The sequence below is a fragment of the Psammomys obesus genome, unplaced genomic scaffold (assembly GCF_907164565.1).
Source record: "Psammomys obesus unplaced genomic scaffold, mPsaObe1.curated_primary_1811, whole genome shotgun sequence".
NCBI lineage: Eukaryota > Metazoa > Chordata > Mammalia > Rodentia > Muridae > Psammomys > Psammomys obesus.
In genome coordinates this window covers 1,709,190-1,727,611 of record NW_026592509.1, presented here as the reverse complement: position 1 = coordinate 1,727,611, position 18,422 = coordinate 1,709,190, and the positions used below count along the sequence as shown (strand labels likewise).

Sequence of the window (18,422 nt, the reverse complement as noted above, 5' to 3'; positions counted from 1 at the left end):
ACAGAGAAACCTTGTTTCTAAAAATAAAACAAGAAAAAAGATATAAGCACATTTTTAAAATGCGGGTGGTGGGTGTTAGCATTTAGGCAGCACAGTTCTCGGTTGCCTAGTAACCTATGAAGTCATCATGTGTGCCGGACAGATGTTACAGATGCGGTTAAACTGCGCAAGAGCTATAAATGGGCCGAGGCCCACGGCCCATTACCTTTCTCTTGCACTCTCCTGCTCTCTCCCTTTTCTCTGTCAGGGTGCCCCTTCCCCTCCCACCACGTCTCTCTCTTTTCCTCTCTCTCCATTTCCATCCAATAAACCTCTATCTGTTGTGCCCATCATTTCTAAAATAATAACAGTGTGGATCCGAATTCAATCCTCAATTGCAAACACTATAGCAATGAGACATTTTCCCTGCCGCTGGTTTTTGGTGAGTTTCCCTTCCGCTCCCCCCCACCCCCATAGGGTTTCTCTGCAGCCCTGTCTGGAAACATTATCAATAGACTAGAATCAGCAGCTTCCCAGAACTCAGAGATCCACCTACCTCTGCCTCCCGGGTGCTGGGATTAAAGACACGTGCCACTAGCCACCCGGCATGATAACCCCAACACTTCTTCTGTGTCTTCTCTGTGCAACCATGTCTGTCTTGAAACTTGCTCTGTAGAACAGGCTGGCCTCCAACTCAAGAGATCCACCAGCCTCTGCCTCCTGAGTGTCAGGATTAAAGGTGCACGTATAATTTTTTAAAGTTACATTCATCTGTCTGTTTATTTGTGTGTTTGGCAGGAGATTGGGGGGAGTAGGCCAGGTTGGCCTCAAGGGATTGTGCCTCCCCTGTACAGGCTTTTAAATGTTGTATGTATTGTTTCTTCCATGTACAGAGTACATTTGCTAATTATGCCTTATGAACTATAGGAAATAAAATCCAGAATGGAAACAACATCCAAAAAGAGTTACTTTAAAATGTTGTCTTGTTAACAACATTGGCTGGTCTTTCAGAGGACCAGGGTTCAATTTCCAGTGCCCACAAGGCAGCTAAAAACTGTCTGTAACCCAGTTCCAGGGGATCCAATACCCTCATACAGACATGCGTTCGGGCAAGGCACCAATGCACATGAAATAAAAATAAATCAATTAGGGCTGGAGAGATGGCTCAGTGATTACTAACACTGTCTGCTCTCTTCCTGAGGTCCTGAGTTCAATTCCCAGCAACTGTATGGCGGCTCAGGACCACCTATAATGGGATCTGATGCCCTCTTCTGGCGTACAGGTGCACATGCAGACAGAGCACTTGTATATATAAATAAAGAAATCGTTAAATTACTAATTGAAAATGTTAGTCTGTAATATGTATAGTACATGAAAGCAGCTGCTCTCAAACATACAGTAAGCAAGCAGCCAAAACCGTTACCTCGGGAGCATACACGGAATCAGCAGGGCTTGGTGGTGAAGACACTGGGGAGGATTAAACATAAGGATCAAGGCCATCCCGCATAACACAGGATGATTTTGTCTCAAAAGAAATTCTATTGTTTTATTGTCTCATTTGAAACACACCCCAGGGAATCTAGAATTTCTCAGGGAAAGATTGTTCAATTCCTTGCATTCATGAAAACTGATTACAAAAAGACCTAGGAGATGTTGGAAGGGGGATCAAGCCTCAGGTCTGCATGGGCTACATGAGGCCCTGCCTCAAAAATATTAAAACAAAGAGAAAGAAGAAAAGAAGGAATGGAGTGTCTGTCACAGAGGGTTTGAGCCAAACAATCGCACGGAGCTCCAGACCAGCCTGGCCTACAGATTGAAATTCTCTCAGCAAATATAAAATAAAGACATAAAGATGAAAACATGCTATTTTTTTAAAAATTCACTTATTTATTTTATGTATATGAGTGCTCTATTTGGACATATACCTGCACGCCAGAAAAGGGCATCAGATTCCAGTATAGATGGTTGTGAGCCACCCTGTGGTTGCTGGGAATTGAACTCAGGACCTTTGGAAGAGCAGCCAGTGCTCTTAACCTCTGAGCCATCTCTCCAGCCACCCCCACACACACATACTATTTTTAATTAAAAAATAAAAATGTATTATTATAACAAATGGGCCACGGCATGTGTCTGAAGGTCAGCTTTGTGGAGGGTGCTCTCTTCTTCTACCAGGAAGATTCCGGGGATCAGACGCCTGCTTGTCAGGCCTTCCCAGCAGTCGCTGTGATTACTCACACCAGGAGGATGGCATCCTCCTGGTGAGGAAAGCTGTGGAAGTGAAGTACACTGATCTTGTTTGTGAAGGTCTGTCCTGGTACCTGGTGCTAACTTTTATTGTTTCACAGACTGAAGCGTTCAGTACTGTGACTTACTACACGATATGCCCGTCATAGGCATGAATTCATTGCAGAAGTTATGTGGTTTCCATTACTTTGGAAAAGTAAGGTTTTCTTTCGCCTTTAACTAATAACAAAAACAACCACCTCATTTGGCAGTTACTAGGCAACGCTGTCCGGACCAAACCACTCCGAAAAAGTGAGAGGGAGGTGATGGTACAGCTGTTTATATTTTCGAAAAGGAAATTAGTCTTAATAGTGGTTGCTAGGCAATGCCTGGGCATACCACCATCTTTGATTCGGGCAAGATATTTACCACAATGGAATGAAAAAGCCACGCCGACGTCGTTGCTAGGCAACGCCTGAGCACTGCCCCCATCTTCAACCAGGTTTTTTTTTTTTTTTTTAAATAAATTAGCATGTCTATTATTACAGCACGCAAGAAGGTTGCTAGGCACCACCTTGGCACCATCTTCATTCGCGTTTACAAAGGATGTGAATCTGCCCAGGAACAACTCATTTGGCAACATTTGGCAACAACATTTGGCAAGCAGTACCTGTCGCCATCTTTGTTAGGGTCACGATGACTTCCGGCCGGGGCGGAAGAGAATCTAATCCATTTGTAGGGTCTGGGTTGATAAGGGTGGGAATTTGGTCAGGCCGCTCCTTGCCCTCTGGCGGCTCCAAACAGCGGGCCGACTTGCTCTGACTACCCGCCTGCTCCCAGATCCAAACGGAGAGTCCCCAGGGGGTGACTTTCGGGGTTCGGGCTTACAGATGGGCGATGAGGGGCCGGGAAGCACGGTGCATCTGCTGTGCCTCGCAGCCTCCAGCGGGGTCCCCCTCTTCTGCAGGAGCAGCAGCGGCGGCGCCCCCTCCCGTCCACAGGTGGGACACTGAGCTCCTGCATCTAAATAAGAAAGGGTTTGGGACGCTGGGGCTGCGTCGCTCTCCGGGAGGAGAGGCTGGGGCCTTTGGCCGATGCGGGGACTAATAAGCCCGATTTCCTGAAGAACTTTGAGGGAATTGGGGTGAGGCTGCCAACTGGGACACCAGGGTTTCAATGGGGAGGCCTCGGGAGCTGCCGCAATGCTTCCCCACTCCTCCACAGCTCCCTTTCTCTGTCATCGGCTCCCTCAATGGAGTCCACATGTTCGGGCAGAATCTGGATGTGCAACTGAACTCTGCAAGAACGGAAGACACGACCGTGGTGTGGAAGAGCTTCCATGACAGGTCCCCTGGCGGAGCAAGGGAAGAAGAGACAAAACCTGGGCAATGGTTCCTGGCTTAGGTGATCCCAGAGCCGTGTCGTCTGTAACGTGTCTGTGGGAGCTTTGAAAAGCTGCTCACTCTCTCTGAGCCCTGCCTTTCCCTGTCAGGATGTAGGCAGCAGTGTGGGAATCGCTGGCAGACACAGAAGCACCTGGCCCCGTTTCCCAGGCCTGGCCTCATCCTTGCTTCTCCTCTTTCATCCACACAGTGTCACGCTCATTGTGCTGTCAACTGAGGAGGGCACCTCTGAGCTGAGGCTAGAAAGAATGCTGCACATGGTGTTTGCAGCCATGGTGAGACTGGGCCCTCTTCTCTCCAGAAGTCAAGTGCTCTGCCCTCCATGCCCCTTTCCCTCAGTCCAGACCTCAGCCCCAGGGATCCAGGCCTATCTAAGCACTGTCCTCTGACCAGAACCTGCTAAGGATCCCACTCACCTGTGTGCCTCTTCTAGGTTCTCATCGTGGGACTTGAGGAGCTGACAAATATCAGGAATGTAGAGAGACTGAAGAAGGAACTGAGGGTGAGGCTGTGGGCCACCAGGGCCTCTGGCTGGAACTACAATTCCCAGTAGGCACTGGAACAGCATGGGCACATAGGTTCTTTGGGGGGGAGGGGTGTTCAACCCTGGAGCTGGCCCCTTTCTCTGGGCTGATCTGGGCCCACTTGAGTCCTAGACCTCTCTTTTTGTCTTGTACTAGGCCAGCTACTGCCTCATCGACAGCTTCTTGGGGCACTCAGAGCTCACCGGGGACCTGACGCAGTGTGTGGACTGTGTCATTCCTCCAGAGGGGGCCTTGATGCAGGTACTGGGGCAGCCAGAGGAATACCTACACCTGTGCCGGAACTCCGGCAGCCTCATTTCCTCCCCTCTGGAGGGCGGGTGTCCTAGCACCCTCTTATCGTCCGTCCTGGAACCAAGTTTTACCTGGAACTCTTCCTAAAAGAACTTCCTTCACCAGAGTGCCCGACTGTCCCAGCTGCAGCTTCCTCTTCTGTAGGTCAAGCTCCCTGATTCTCTGTCTTGCAGGGAACTCCTCCTTGTCTAAGCAAATCCCTAGTTCCCTTTTTTTTTTTCCTTTTTTTTCTCTCTCTCTTTCTTTCCTTTCCTCAAGACAGGGTTTCTCTGTGTTTAGCCCAGGCTGGCCTTGAACTCACAAACATCTGCCTGCCTCTGCCTCCTGAGTGCTGGGATCAGAGGCACATGCTCCATGCCCTCCCTATCTTCCTTTCTTAAAGTTCTGCCTCTCCTGGCAGTGTGCCCTGACCTCTCAGGCCTTCCATAGGTCATGGATTGTGCCTTCTCAGCAAGTAGGGAATCAAATTGTAGATGCTGTTGTTAAAACTATGGCGCTGCAGGGCTTCCTGGTGCAGGCCTGTCACCCCAGCTACTCTAGAGGCTGAGGAAGAAAGAGGATGCCAAGTTTAAGCCCAGCCTGGTCAACTCAGTGAGCACCTGACCCCAGAATTCAATGTGGCTCAGCCGTGGAGCCATCCCAGTTACTGAAAAAAAAATGAGCGGGAGGGAGGGGGAGAGAGAGAAAGCGGTGTAGGTATAGGGAATGGAGAATGCTGACTGAACTGGAAAGCTAGGGCCTGAGAGGGTGTGATATGGACAGCATTGCATGCTGGAATGTCTCTGTTGGTCTCCTGGCTGCTCTTCCCCCAACTTGCTCAGCCGGGGAGGTCCCTGTTGCTCCATGACTCCTAGTCTGACCCCCTCTCTAGGAAACACTGTCAGGGTTTGCAGAAGCCACTGGCACGGCCTTTGTCAGCCTCCTGGTAGCAGGTCGAGTGGTGGCAGCAACCGAGGGCTGGTGGCGCCTGGGCATGCCTGAAGCTGTGCTGATCCCCTGGCTGGTGGGGTCCTTGCCGCCGCAAGCTGCTCGTGACTACCCTGTGTATCTGCCCCATGGGAGCCCCACGGTGAGTGGGCGGGGATAGGGTGGGCATCCAGTTGGTGAAGCCAGGTCATGCTTAGTCCCACCCTGTGCCCACTGAAGGTCCCACATCGGTTGTTGACACTGACGCTGCTGCGGGGCCTGGAGCTGTGTCTGCTGTGTGGGCCACGCCCACCCCTCAGCCAGCTGGACCCACAGGTGAGGTGGACCCTGGCTCTGCTGCCCCTGGCACATCCCTTCTGTGAGCACCACCTGCTGAATGCAGGCCCCAGCCGCCAACCAAGCTCCACCAGGCACTAGCCCAACCCGGCCCTGACTGACCTCACTCCCATCACGCCCTGCAGCTGCTGGAACGCTGGTGGCAGCCACTACTGGAACCCCTCCGAGCCTGCCTGCCTCTGGGCCCTAGGGCCCTGCCCGATGGGTTCCCACTGCACAGTGACATCCTTGGGTAAGGCTAGATGGTGGAGTTCAGGGCGGGGCAGGCTATTTGCCCCAGCTCCCACCACCTGATAGTGCCCTCTCCCAGGCTGCTGTTGCTCCACTTGGAACTGAGACGCTGCCTCTTTACAGTGGAGCCCTCGAAGGATAAAGGTGCGTGGGGAAGCAGCGGGTGGAGGGCCTAGAGGCAGAGGCCCTCTAGTCATGGTGCTCGCTTGCTTTTCTCTAGAGCCTTCTCCTGAGCAGCGCAGGCGCCTCCTCAGAAACTTCTACACCCTGGTGGCCAGCACACACTTCCCACCAGGTGAGTGGTGGGCATGAATCCCACGTGGCCTGCACATCCTGAAGCAGAGAAGCCACCACATGCCTGAGTTGCCCCTATCAATCAATCTTACTACCTAGTTCCGGGACCTCTCCAGCCAGAGCTTTTACAGTAAGGACTGGTTCCGGGCTGGGCATTGTGTCCCACTCCTGGAATTTCAGCCCTGTTGTGGCCAAGGCAGGATAACCGTGACTCTGCGGCCAGCCGGGGTATACAGTGCCTCAAAAGAAATGAGGACTTGCTGCTCCACCCTCCTAGGCACGGACTAGTAGTTATGTTGATCCTAAATGCTGAGCACCCTAAGTGGCTCCTATCACCCTCCACAGTGCCGGCCAGAGCTTTGCTCAAGCTGAGGGGAGTCAGGATACTGTAGGCTCCACACTGGAAAGTTGTCCAAAGTTGTCTTAAGGCCCCATGAGATACAGGCAGGGTCCCGATGGTACCCCGAGGATAAAGACCTCAGCCTGAGAAATGGAGCCCTGCACTGAGGAGAGTAGGGCGTGATCCTCAGGAGGGCGACGGCAGTGCTGGTGACACTTGGTGTCATTAGGACTGTCTGAGCACACAGATCACAGGAAAACAAAAGGCCCAGTAGGAAGAGGCTGATCTGGGAGCTCCTGCCAAGGAATGGAGCTGAGCGGAGGGTACTGGACCCTCTGACTTGGGCTGTGGTTTCTAGCTGTGCTGCTCACCACAGGCCTCCTGTCCTTCCTCAGAACCAGGGCCTGCAGAGAAAGAAGATGCAGTCCACCCAGCCCAGACGCCCAGAGCCTGCTATCTTGTGCTAGGGCCAGGCATGGGCTGGCAGCTGGTGGCTCTGCAGCTAGGGCTGCGCCTGCTACTGCTGATGCTGTCCCCTCAGAGCCCCACCCATGGGCTTCGAAGTCTGGCCACCCACACTCTACAAGCCCTTACCCCGCTCCTTTGATCACCTGGGGGTAAGCAGTAAATAGATGGGATAATATTAGCGTCTCTCTGTTTATTCGCTCACAATAATACACGGCCCCTGGAAGGGGAGAGGGAAGGAGGGGGACAATGGGAGAGAGGGGAGGGTAGGAGGTACCTACTTCCCTGGCCCTCTCCCCTCTGTGCTTTGGGAGACAAGGGAGGGAGGGTGCTTCCCTTGACCCCCTAGAATGTAAACAGCAGCAGATGAACAAAAATAAAATACAAAAGGCCAGAGGAAGCTCCCAGGCATGCCCCCACTCCTGGGGTCTCCTCGCTGCCCCTCCGTCACAGCTGCCTCCATCCCAGGGCTGCCTGGCACCGGCCACATCCCAGGGCAAGTCCAGGGCTCAGAACTGCTGGGCCAGCAGCTCACACAAGTGACGGGAGACAGGCTCTTTGCTGGTGCGCAGGGTTAGGCGGTACATCTGTGTGGAGATGGCAGCCATATGAAAAGAGAGAGCCCAGGAAGGGGTACGAGGTCAGAGACGTAAGGTAGGTAAGGAAAGAAGATGGGAAGGCGAGTGAGAGGTACAGGAAGGAGGGCTGGGAGCAGTGAATGTGGGGTCACAGGGAGGTCCTCAGCACTCACTTGGGCCTGGGCATTGGGCTCCAGCCGAAGCAGACACCCCACCTGCAGGGCTTTCGTCTGGATGATTCCAGCACCCACAAAGTTCTCAGGGTTAGGGTCCACATTGTCCAGAAGGGCAGAGCCAAACCCCAGAAGCTAGAATGGGTGGGTATTAGAGAAGCAGAGCTGAGAAGCCTCTAGCCTATCACAGGTCAAACCTCACGTGTGAGAACTGGTCCATCCAGCAGTCAGCACCCAGTAACCAACCGCCCAGCCTCTCTCTCACCTTGGCCTTAGTAACTTCAGCATCCATGGGGTGGTTGGCTTTGAAGATTTTCTGTGCCTCCTGCAGGGGGCTGGGAGTTGAAAGTACTGTCAGGCCCAGGGGGCCCTGCCCCTCAGAGACCCCCCCCCCCCCCCCCCCCCCCCCCCCCCCCCCCCCCGCAGGCCTGTCAGCCCCGCCCCTCACAGGCTCAGCTGCTTCCAGCGCTGGAAAAAGTCTTGGGCGGCCATCTCTGTGGGCTGGAAGAATTTGTTGATGGTCACTGGGAGCTTCAGCGTGAGGGACTGGGCGGTGCCGCCATACCTGGACAGATGAGGAGCAAGCAGCTCAGCTAGGCCCCTCCCTGAAGACCCTGCCTCACTGCCCCTCACCACACAAGGCATGCTCCACTCACCGGAAGCGCACCGCCAGCAGCGGCGGCGTCAGGAAGTCCCGCAGACACTCAATGTTGAGCACTTGCTGCACTTGGGCACCCCCGTCCACCTGAGCAGCCACGCGCTTGGTCTGCACCGCCAGCTGTGGCCCCGGAGTCAAGGAAGCCAGGGCAGTGGTGGGAAAACAGCCTGCTGAGGGCTAACCTCAGACTTAATGCATCTCGCTCCCACATCCTCCTGTGACACCTAGGAATCTCCTTCTCCCACCTCCATTCCAGGTTCACACGGGTACCAAGAACGTGGCCAAGCTACTAACTGCTTAGCCTCCAGGCAATCTGGGGACATGGAAAACGTCCTGAGGAGCCAATGAAATCATCCACCCCCAGGACACGCCTGTGTTAGTGTGGCCATGCACCCAGATGGAAGCAATTGCTGTCATCCTGACTTCACGTCAAGGACACGTGCAAGGATAGCTGGTGTCTACACCCCACCTACCCTGCCCTACTTCAAGACATAGAGCTCTCTACCCTGGGTTCTGGAAAAGCTGGTGAATGAAGCAGAGGGGGAAGGGCTACTTGTTCTAGGCTCACACAGGGCGACTGAGGCCCATATAAGGGAGAGGGGGCCTGGCTCTGCATTACACTGTGCAGGACATCCCAACTGCTCTCTCCGAAAGGCCTCGGAAGCTGCCTTCTGGCATACAGCTATAATCACAGCACTCCGGAGGCAGACACAGAAGATTCCCTATGAGCTCAAAGCCAGCCTAGTCTACAGAGTGAGTGGAAACCAGCCTAGGCCACATTAAGCAGTTTCAGAAACAAAAGATCCTCGTAAGCAGAAAGAGGAGGGTCTACTTCTGGAGGGTCAGGAGGCTTGTCACTCAGCTGAGGGACTGCAGGGCCAGCAGTGTGGGCAACCCTGGCTAACCTGGTGAAGGAGCCCCTCGCCCAGGGGCATGAAGCCCCACACAGAGCCATGTCAGCAAAGGCAGGGCACCTGGGAGGGCGGTGAGGTGCTGGAGGCCACACATCCTGTACCTGGGCTCCTGAAGAATCAACATGTGCCTAAAGTCACAGGGTGAGGGGCTGAACAGGGATGGACCCGGGTGTGTCTGCTTCCCAGGGGCCTACAGAGGTGGGCCGGGCACTGTCAGGGCCAAGAGCAGAGGATATGAGTCTGGAGATCTCCAGGGTGGACCACAGTGGGCGAGAAGTTCTGGAACTGCACGGAAGTCTTGTTGCCATAGAAGAGATACATGCGGCCTGCAGCGGGTGGGTGAGGGCTCCATCCAAGCTCCTCTGCTCGCATCCCCTGCCGTCAGCCCAGCCAGGGGATGCTGCCAACAACCCCACCCTCCAGCACCCCTCTCCACCTCCTGCCACCAGGACACACCCAGGTTCTGCCGGAACTCAGACTTGACTCCAATCTGCAGCAGCTGGTTCTCAAACAAGACCCCACTGTTCTTACACACGAACCTGGGCAGGGTAGTGGCAGTCAGAGTAGGGATCCTGATTGCCCATCTCTGCGCTCCCCACCTGTCCCCACTGCCCTGCCCACCTCTCCCAGCACTCACTTATTCAGCAGCTCATCCGCCTCTGGGATGGGAGGGCCTATGTCCTCAGGACCTGGGCTGTGGGGAGGAAGAAGTGAGATGGACAGGGCCTTGGGGGCTGGAGGTGACAGGTATAGTAAACACTCTTGAAAGGCAGACTCCCCAGAACTCAGAGGCCAAGCTTCCCCAGTGACCCTCAGGAATGGAAGTGGGACCCTTGGTAGAGGGATCTACCAAAGAACCCCGACTTTCACTGTTTCTAACCCCCGCATTTGCTAGTCATCAGGAATCCCTGAAGCCCACCCTGGGGACATCCATCAACCCATAGGCAGAGGCCACCCCTTACTCAGCAGCTGGAGCTGGGTCAGCCAACAAAGCCATGGGGCTCTCAGGGGCAGGCGGCTCCAGCTCGCTGGGCCATCCAATCCCAGAGCAGACAGAGAAGACAGGTGTGGCAGGCAGCCAATCCCAGAGAGGCAGCAAGGGGGCCAGAGAAAGAGGAAAGAGGGAGGAGAGAAGGGAAGAGTGGGCTGAGATACAGCTATGGGAAAGACAGCACAGGGCAGCCTAGACAGCGGAGTCCAGAGTGTTAACCAGAGGCCAGGGACAGGAGGGAGATGAGCAGAACAGGACGGGAGGTACCTGAGGAAGGCCTCCTCAGGGGTGGGCCCCAGGCCGGGCTGTGCAGTGGGGCCGTCAGAGAAGACATCCACCAGGAGGTTCCCACCTACAGGCGCCTGGGGTGCAGCAGGGGGAGGGGCTGCCCGCAGCCCCAAGAGGTCCGCGGAGGGTGAGGGTGTCGACTGCAATCAAGGTAAGGCAGGGTATAGGTGAGGCAGGGTAAGGCTGGGGGGACCCAGCCTGAGGACGTGGTCCGTAACTGGGCTCACCACAGTGCTGGGAGTGGGCTCCACACCCCCATTGATATCGCTGCTACTCGTGTCCCTGCGGCTGTCATCCAGGGCACTGGCTGCCCCAGGGCCCTTCTTGCGCTTCAGCTTGGCCAAGATGGACGACTCACGCTCAGGAAATGGGGGCATTTCTTCCAGCACAGTAGCCTGTGGGCAGGACAGGAGGTCAGGGGGCACTTCTGGCCCAAGAGGCGGATGGTCCCGAGGCCTGGGGCATGGGGTCTGACCAGAACATCAGTGCTGGCTACAGAGCTGAGGGTGAGGTACTCCACTGCCCGCTGCTGTAGCTCCACGTCGGCATTGCGTAGCTGCGAGCCGGCACGCAGAACGCCTTGGATGGTGGCCTTGGTCTCAGGGAAGAGGTTGATGAACTTGATATAGGTGGACAAGAGCAGGGCACGAGTAGCCACACTACACAGGTGGAACTTGGAGTGCAGCAGTGAGAACTGCACAGGTGGGCTGTGGAGGAGGTGGGGTCAGCAGAGACAGGCCCCCGTCACCCTCACGCCCCGGGGTGTAGCTGTGTCCTCACCCAGGTAGGTAATCACATGTGCTGAGAGGGTTCCTAGGAACCCCACCATTGCTCAGCTCTGAGTGTCATGGGGGTGGGGGGCTCCCCAGACCTCTAAGTGGTCCCCCAGAATGAGGCTCCCTCACCTGGAGCGTGGGTCCCCAGCAATCAAGTTCCCAAACTCCCCAAGGATGTAGCCACCGACCTTCACCATGTTCTCATGACAGGCTGGAGCCTGGAGGGCCTGTGAGGGAGCAAGGGAGGGCAGGGTGAGGAAAAGGATAGGAGAGACCCTCAGGCCTCTGCAATGTACATGGGTCATAATGGGGAGACCGAGGCACGGGGCTGATAAATGAGTACCATGACTCAGTGTTAACAGTGACTATAAGATCTCCCACAAATACTGTGTTTCCCATGCTTGATCCCCAGCTCTGGCAATGGTTGGGAAGGTCCTAAAAGCTGTGGGAGGTGGGGCCTACCTGGCAAAGGGAAGGGGCTAGAGGGTAGTTTATTCTTGATCACTTCCTGGACATCCCTGACTAGCTTCCACCCCACACTTTGTTGTGTGCACACAAGAGCGCATGCCTGTGTGCAAGGATATGGAGACCAGAAGATGTCAGGTGTCTTCCTCAATCATTCCCTACTTTATTTTTCGAGTCAGGATCTCTCACTGAACACAGAATGCCCATTTTGGCTACACTAGCTGAGCAACAGGACTTGCCTGTCTGCCCCACAGTGCTAGAGTTACACAGGCACGCTCAGCTTCTGTGTGAGTGCTGGGCCTGAAAGTCAGGTTCATGCCTGCACAGCAGGCACTTTACCGCCTCACTACTGCCCAGCCCTAGCCACACATTCCTGCAGCAGCATGTGCCCGCCTGTCATGATGGACGGAACCCCCTGAGCCTGGGAATCGCACAGGGGATAAAGCAGCCAGCTGTCCTGGACAAGGACCAAACCACAGAGATGACACGGGTGCTCTGTACTCTTCACACCAGGAAGGTCCCAAGGTTGCAGCTTTCTCATGTCCCTTGGGTGACTCAGAGGCCAAGCCTGAAGCTGGACAGGATGTGAGGCCCTGCTGGTGGGGCATATTACTGCCCAGTGGCTCTTGACTGGCAGCTGAGGTCCATTATGGGGTCAAAGTAAAGGATGCTAACCTCAAACACTGTCTTGGCAGCATAACCCTGGACATCGTCCCGGTTGGTGACAATTTGCAGCACTCGGTACCACACCTCCTCGCTCACATAGTCGCCTGCGATGCGGATGAGGTTGAGGATGGTGTCCACATACCAGCTGTAGTCCACCGCATACTTCTCAGCCAGGATGGCCACCTTCAGCACCTGGGGGGCGGGGCTGTGAGTGGCTCCTGCCACTCCTGATCTATGATCACGGCTGACCCCCTATTCACCCCAGGGTTCGCTCTGGACCCCTCCCCAGACTCGGGATTTCTAACTTTTAGTTTTCTTCCCACTGACCTAGAGGTCTCGCCACCCTCCTCTCTCATACTCCGTGGTCCAGGTCCTGTCCCTCCTCCTTCATACCCAGGTGCCCAGCCCTGTCCCCTAGGCTCACGATCTCCTCTCGGATGGCATAGTCAGCAGTCTCCAGGTACCGCAGCATCTCTGATACAATCTGTTTGGCATTGCTCCGGTCACACATGGCGTACAGGAGGTCAGCCGCTCGCTGCCTCACACTGACATCCCGCTCCGTCTGAGGAAGGGAGAGCAGGCCAAACTGGGGGCTAAACTGCACTGGGCCTACTGTGGGCCAACAAGCACCTGGCCAGTCCTAGCAGGACAGGGGGCTGCACCTTGAGTGCATTGATGACGGTATCAATGTGGGTCTTGACAGCCTCATGGGAGAACTCAGAGCTGGCCAGTGTGCACATGCTCTCCAGGGCCAGGTAGCGCAGGTTCGTCTCTCGGTGCTGCAGGAACTGGCCCAGCTGGTTGCAGGCGCGGACCAGGAGGTTAGGCTCACTGCCAGGCACAAGTGAAACACAGATGGAGATGAGACTCAACTCATCTCATAACTCCCTAAGGATCCAGGTCCTCACTTCTGCCTACCCCAACATCCTGTTCTGTCCCTCCTCGGAACCCTCATGAGCCCAGATAAAAATATGCACTGGAGTGGGGATACAGCCAGTAGAAGCAAGATTTCAATCCCCAGTATGCAGGACTGAGCTGAAAAGATATCCAGCAACTCTGCATCCACCTGAGGGGAGCCTTCACACCTTGCCCTCTTCCCAGGCCTCAGTTTCCCCCCTAGACTGTGGAGGTCCAGGCCCTGCTGCCCCTCAGAGCCAGGTGTCAGGTGCCAGCCTGTTCTTTCTCCTCCCTCAGGCCAGCGGCCCTGCCTCCCAACAGCACTGCCCACAGCACCTGTCATAGTGGATGATGAGGCTAATTGTCTCAAAGAGGATAGCGTTCTTGGCATTGGAGTGCTGCACCTTCTTGGACTTGGGGGGCTCCTGGGCCTTGTTGAGCACAGTCTCAAGACACTCCACTAACCGCCCTTTCACAGCCGCGTCCTCTGGGGAAAGGGAGGGCAGGTGGCTGAGCTCTCTGCCCAGTGGTCTCCAAAAGCAGCAGACCTGCTCTAGCGCTCAGCCTCCTCAGCCTCTGCAGGATGAGCTCAGCTGCCTTCAACTTGGCAGGCCCTCTGGCTGGGCCTTCTGAGGTAGAATAGCTGTTCGGGTCTGAGCTCCCACTCACACCACACTGACTCTGCTGGCAATGAGCCTCAGTTTCCTCTCCTGCTGCACTGATACTCCTTAGGTTTCTCACATAAGTATGGAAAACCCAGGAGCCTTCCCCAGAGCTACCATGGAGCTCAAGCCTTCCTAAGGAGCTACCAATAGAGATCAAAGGGCTCACCCTCAGCTACCAGCCCAGAAGGCCACTGCACCCTATTTGGGAGCCGGAAGTTATGAGTTTAACAGAAGGGAAGCTGACCAGCGTCCCTAAGCACCTCACTGCTGTGGTAGAGGGGTACTAGCCAGACCCCAATGCCCAGGACAGCTGCCAGGCATTCTAGTGAGGCAACTCTGGGCTAGAACTCCCTGCTCTGGCCTTGGCCCTCTTCTGTAAATAGGCATGATAACTAGGTCTTCTCCACAGGAGAGAGGGCTGTGAGAAGGAAATGGGCTCAAGCCAGGACCAGCTGTGCCACCCTAGGTGCTGCACCTCCACCCCACCCCACGCCCGTGGCCACCTGTGGAATCGGGAGAAGCGGGAACATGGAGGCCGGCAGTGCCCAGGCCTCCCTTACCTGGCGGCGGGTAACACTGCAGCAGCCTCAGCAGCTTCACAGAGAGCCAGGGGGCAGGGACAAAGTAATAGGTGTAGTCCTGGAGGTCGGTGGAGGCAGAGGAGACGATCTGCAGGAGGAAGGGGCGATGGGTGGAAGGGGCAAGAGGGGCCTGTCCCTGAACAACACACATCCACACCAGGTACCGCACGAGCCTGGTTACAGAAACCAAGGCCTGGATGTAATGTGGCCTGGGGGTGGGATCAGAAGTAAGCTTGAGGTTGGTGGGGTATTTTTCTCTTTTCTTTTTGAACTAGAATTCCACTAAATAGCCCAGGCTGGTCTCAACATCAAGTTCCTCCTGCCTCAGCCTCCTGAATGTTTGCACCATGCACACATACCCAGCTCTGAGTTTTCCAAGGAATGCTGGTAACAGTGGAGCAAAGTCTCAACTACTTCCCTGTGTGTGACAGTCCAGAGGGCAGGCTAGAGCATCTCTGACTTATTCCAGGGCTCTGCCACTGTCGTCATCCTGAGCACACGGGACACTACTGAAGTGTCAGGAGCTGGATCTGATCCTTCCTGGGCTCCTGGTACAATACAGGTCAGAGAGGAAGACACTGAAAGATCTTATGACCATCACTCCTCAGCAAAAGCACCTAGTCCACCTTGAAAATCCTTCTCCAAGCTGGGCAGTGGTGGTGCAAGCCTCTAATCCCAGCACTCAGGAGGCAGAGGCAGGTGGATTGCTATGAGTTCAAGGCCAGCCTGGGCTATACAGCAAACTCCAGAACAGCCAGGGTTACACAGAAAGACCCTCTCTGGGGGAGGGGAGCATCTCCGCAGTGCTCTGTGCAAGTGGCATGACTGCGTGTCACACACTGACCCCTCACCTCTGCTCCCTCCTCGGTTTGGCACCTGGCACACTCAGATGTGGTAATAAGGCGCTGGGGAAGAATGAATGGGGGGCACAGGCATTCTTTCTGCCTGCGGATCTGGGTCACTTCTGGCCTCAGACAATATTTTCATGTTTTCTGAGTCTCCATTTGGGATTGTCACCCCTCAGCTCTCCTGTCTCCCAGTCTGGGCTAGGCCCTCCAGGAGGTCTCCATGATACTGAGCTTGCTCCATGACACACAGCCCTTCTGCACAGTCTATGACTGAGTCACCATCCCTGTCACACTTGCCCTCCCAGCAGGATAGGGGCCCCTTAGGCTCTGACTCAGACAGAGAGAGCCAGGCACTCAGAAGGCTCAGGGTGCTGTGAACACAGGACTGGAGGTGTAGGAGGCAAAATAAGGGACATGTGGACCAACAGGAAGAAGCAGAACAAGCCGGAGAAAGCAGGGGGGAAGGGCCAGGCACACAGCTTCTGGGTTTTGCCCGCGGCACCTTATCCACAGCAACTGTGCTGCACACAGCACTAGTGTCAGCCCTTAAACCAGGGAGCAAGAGCAGCACAGAAGTGAAGCCATATGCCTGTGGCTGCACAGCCTGGATAGAACCAGCGCAGAGCCTTGGCTTTTTAACACAGGATGGCTTACCATTTAGGAAGGGGGGACAGCTGGGTACCACAGACCCAGGGAAGCCAGTACCTCCCACAGCCAGTGTGATAGCATACTCACCCGGCTTAAGCGAGACACCGCCAGTGAGATGCAGGTCTTGAAGTCATCTGGATTCTTTTTGCAGAGACAGGTGATGAGGCTGACAGCAGCTGTGACCACTCCCTGCAAGGAGGCTCAAGCATGTCACTGGGGTCACCTGGCATCAGGGCAGGTCACCTCAGGAGTGAGGGGCAGGGTGGGCTCCTGGGAGCCTCAGGTGGGACAAGGGTCAGATCTTTGCAAGACAAGCAGGTAATAGGCCTTGCTAGATCTCTAGGCTCAGAAATAGGCAAAACTCTTTAAGGGGCTGGGTCAGAGATCGGGACAGTCCCAGGCAGCCAAGGAGATGTCAAGGACATAGGAAAGTTTCCGGAAATCTGTGCAGGGCAGAGGCACTGGGGACATAGGATCTAGGTTGGAATGTCAGTACAACAATGGAGTCCCTGGCATCAGGGCAGAGGTCAAGACAGGGGCTTCAGGCACTTGGGGGCGGGGCAGCGGGGCACCTCACCATGTGCTGGTCATTGAGTAAGTGCACTACACGTGCCGTCCACTCGCCCATGGGCACCAGGTCGGGTGAGGCCTTGTAGAGGCGCAGCAGGCACAGGGCTGCACTCTGCTTCACACTGTCCATGCTGTCTCTGTGGGGACACCATGGGGCAGTCAGGGCTCCCTGGACCCATTGTGCCCAGCCAGGATAGGACAGGCAGCCAGGAAGCCCCCAAAGCACCTGATACTGCCCGGGCTACCCCAGGGACTTTGTCTCCTCATCCACACAGCTGGCAGGGACAGGCACTATGTGAAGGCTCTGCCCAGCATCATGAGGGCCTGCGTGTTCCCTGAATTGTTTGGGATTACGAAGAGACTGGCAGACATACTGGGAAGCACACCTGTGCTCACAGACCTTGCCCGAAACTGCCAAGTCAGAGACAGAACACATCAGAAGAGACACGGGAAATGGTCTCTTTGGAGTCTTAGAGGCCCAGTCCTGACCATCCAGGATTTCAGGCTGACAACAGTGGACTTTTAGCCTCTTGCACTACAATCAGGGCTACAAGAACCAAGGCTGCCCTTCAACTTCTGATCCTTTTGCCCCCATCTGCCCAGTCCTGAGATTACAGGTATGCCCAATTTATGAGAAGCCGAGGACAGAACCCAGGCTTCGTGCATACTAGGCAAGTACTCTGCCACCACCAGCCACATCTCAGCTCTCTGGCTTTCTCTTTAATACTGGTTTATGACACTTGATGGATGATCAATCGACTGATCAATTTGGTTTCTTAATCCAGGTTGATGTGGTCTCTTAATCTAGCCTAGCCTAGAAACTGACCCCCTGGTCCCTACCACCACCATTTATTTATTTATTTTCCTGTTTTTTGTTTTGTTTTGAGACAGGGTTTCTCTGTATAGCCCTGACTGTCCTGGAACTCACTCTGTAGACCAGGCTGGCCTCGAACTCAAGAGATCCTGCCTGCCTCTGCCTCCCAAATGCAGAAATTAAAGGTGTGTACCACCACCTGGCTGGAACTCGCTCTTCAAACAAGAATCACCTTCAACTGCTGATCCTGTCTCTAAGTCCTGACTGGTAAGAGATGTCCAGTACCATACAGGGTTTATGCGGTGCTATGGATGGACACCAAGGCTTTGGCCACGCTAGGCGAGCATTTAGCTTAGTCCCAGCATGCTTCCATGTATCAGCTAAGGAGTGAAGGAGGTGGAATCCCTTGTCCTGTCTGTCTAAGAGTGATAAGCTAGGGCTGGTGACACACACCTGTCATCCTCGCCCTAGGGAGGCTGAGGCAGCAAGACAGTAAATCCAAGGCCAGTCTGACTAGACTACAGAGTGAGTTCAAGGTCAGGCTGGCCTTAAACTCACAGAAATCTACCTACCTCTGTCTCCAGAGTACTGGGATTAAAGGTATGAGCCACAACCACCCAGCTTTCTTCCATGTTTTGAGACAGTCTCTTACCACGAAGCCCTGGCTTAGAACTCAATATGTATTTTAAAGTAGCTCCAGATTCACATTAATCTGTCTGCCCAGTGTCCTGGGGTTGACAGCATATACCACCATGCCCAGCAAAACCTTGTCAGGGCAAGAGAGGAGGTGGCTCAGAGGTCGACAGCTCACAGCCACCTTGTTAACTCCAACTGCAGGGAATCTTACTCCCTCCTC

At 54.9% G+C, this 18,422-nt stretch overlaps 2 protein-coding genes across 5 annotated transcripts in view; one reads left to right on the top strand and one right to left on the bottom strand.

Annotated features, from left to right (window-relative positions):
• Nucleotides 1–2,743: 2,743 nt before the first annotated feature.
• Nucleotides 2,744–7,212, top strand: Fuz (fuzzy planar cell polarity protein). 2 transcript variants are annotated; one of them, XM_055613435.1, is made up of 11 exons: nucleotides 2,744–3,203; nucleotides 3,427–3,548; nucleotides 3,796–3,880; nucleotides 4,039–4,107; nucleotides 4,286–4,390; nucleotides 5,313–5,510; nucleotides 5,588–5,683; nucleotides 5,830–5,936; nucleotides 6,015–6,079; nucleotides 6,156–6,230; nucleotides 6,965–7,212. In XM_055613435.1, exons 1-11 carry the CDS (start codon nucleotides 3,093–3,095, stop codon nucleotides 7,174–7,176), a joined length of 1,245 nt encoding a protein of 414 aa, XP_055469410.1. In that variant the 5' UTR covers nucleotides 2,744–3,092; the 3' UTR covers nucleotides 7,177–7,212. The 2 variants fall into 2 exon arrangements, with proteins under 2 accessions (XP_055469410.1, XP_055469411.1); XM_055613436.1 differs by lacking the exon at nucleotides 2,744–3,203 and having other exon boundaries at nucleotides 3,466–3,606.
• Nucleotides 7,213–7,304: 92 nt separating this feature from the next.
• Nucleotides 7,305–18,422, bottom strand: part of Ap2a1 (adaptor related protein complex 2 subunit alpha 1) — a 29,540-nt gene continuing 18,422 nt past the window's right edge. Inside the window, exons 5-24 of one of the 3 annotated variants that reach the window (XM_055613433.1) lie at nucleotides 16,760–16,889; nucleotides 16,270–16,371; nucleotides 14,666–14,774; nucleotides 13,777–13,927; nucleotides 13,206–13,374; nucleotides 12,968–13,105; nucleotides 12,553–12,735; nucleotides 11,542–11,639; nucleotides 11,112–11,343; nucleotides 10,864–11,031; nucleotides 10,616–10,776; nucleotides 10,320–10,385; nucleotides 9,995–10,051; nucleotides 9,814–9,896; nucleotides 9,594–9,683; nucleotides 8,442–8,565; nucleotides 8,234–8,350; nucleotides 8,051–8,120; nucleotides 7,786–7,920; nucleotides 7,305–7,621 (exon numbers count right to left, since the gene is read on the bottom strand). In XM_055613433.1, coding sequence (XP_055469408.1) covers nucleotides 7,544–7,621; nucleotides 7,786–7,920; nucleotides 8,051–8,120; nucleotides 8,234–8,350; nucleotides 8,442–8,565; nucleotides 9,594–9,683; nucleotides 9,814–9,896; nucleotides 9,995–10,051; nucleotides 10,320–10,385; nucleotides 10,616–10,776; nucleotides 10,864–11,031; nucleotides 11,112–11,343; nucleotides 11,542–11,639; nucleotides 12,553–12,735; nucleotides 12,968–13,105; nucleotides 13,206–13,374; nucleotides 13,777–13,927; nucleotides 14,666–14,774; nucleotides 16,270–16,371; nucleotides 16,760–16,889 — 2,461 coding nt within the window. In that variant the 3' untranslated portion in view covers nucleotides 7,305–7,543. Of the gene's footprint in view, nucleotides 7,622–7,785; nucleotides 7,921–8,050; nucleotides 8,121–8,233; nucleotides 8,351–8,441; nucleotides 8,566–9,555; nucleotides 9,684–9,813; nucleotides 9,897–9,994; nucleotides 10,052–10,319; nucleotides 10,386–10,615; nucleotides 10,777–10,863; nucleotides 11,032–11,111; nucleotides 11,344–11,541; nucleotides 11,640–12,552; nucleotides 12,736–12,967; nucleotides 13,106–13,205; nucleotides 13,375–13,776; nucleotides 13,928–14,665; nucleotides 14,775–16,269; nucleotides 16,372–16,759; nucleotides 16,890–18,422 lie in introns of those variants that run through there. The other 2 variants (XM_055613434.1, XM_055613432.1) reach the window with 2 other exon arrangements.

Excerpts from the sequence above, each read along its gene's own strand:
- Fuz (XM_055613435.1), top strand. The coding sequence starts at position 3,093 with ATGGGCGATGAGGGGCCGGGAAGCACGGTGCATCTGCTGTGCCTCGCA. Across the intron at positions 3,204-3,426 it reads GCGCCCCCTCCCGTCCACAG|CTCCCTTTCTCTGTCATCGG; the intron begins GTGGGACACTGA and ends ACTCCTCCACAG. Across the intron at positions 3,881-4,038 it reads ACATGGTGTTTGCAGCCATG|GTTCTCATCGTGGGACTTGA; the intron begins GTGAGACTGGGC and ends TGCCTCTTCTAG.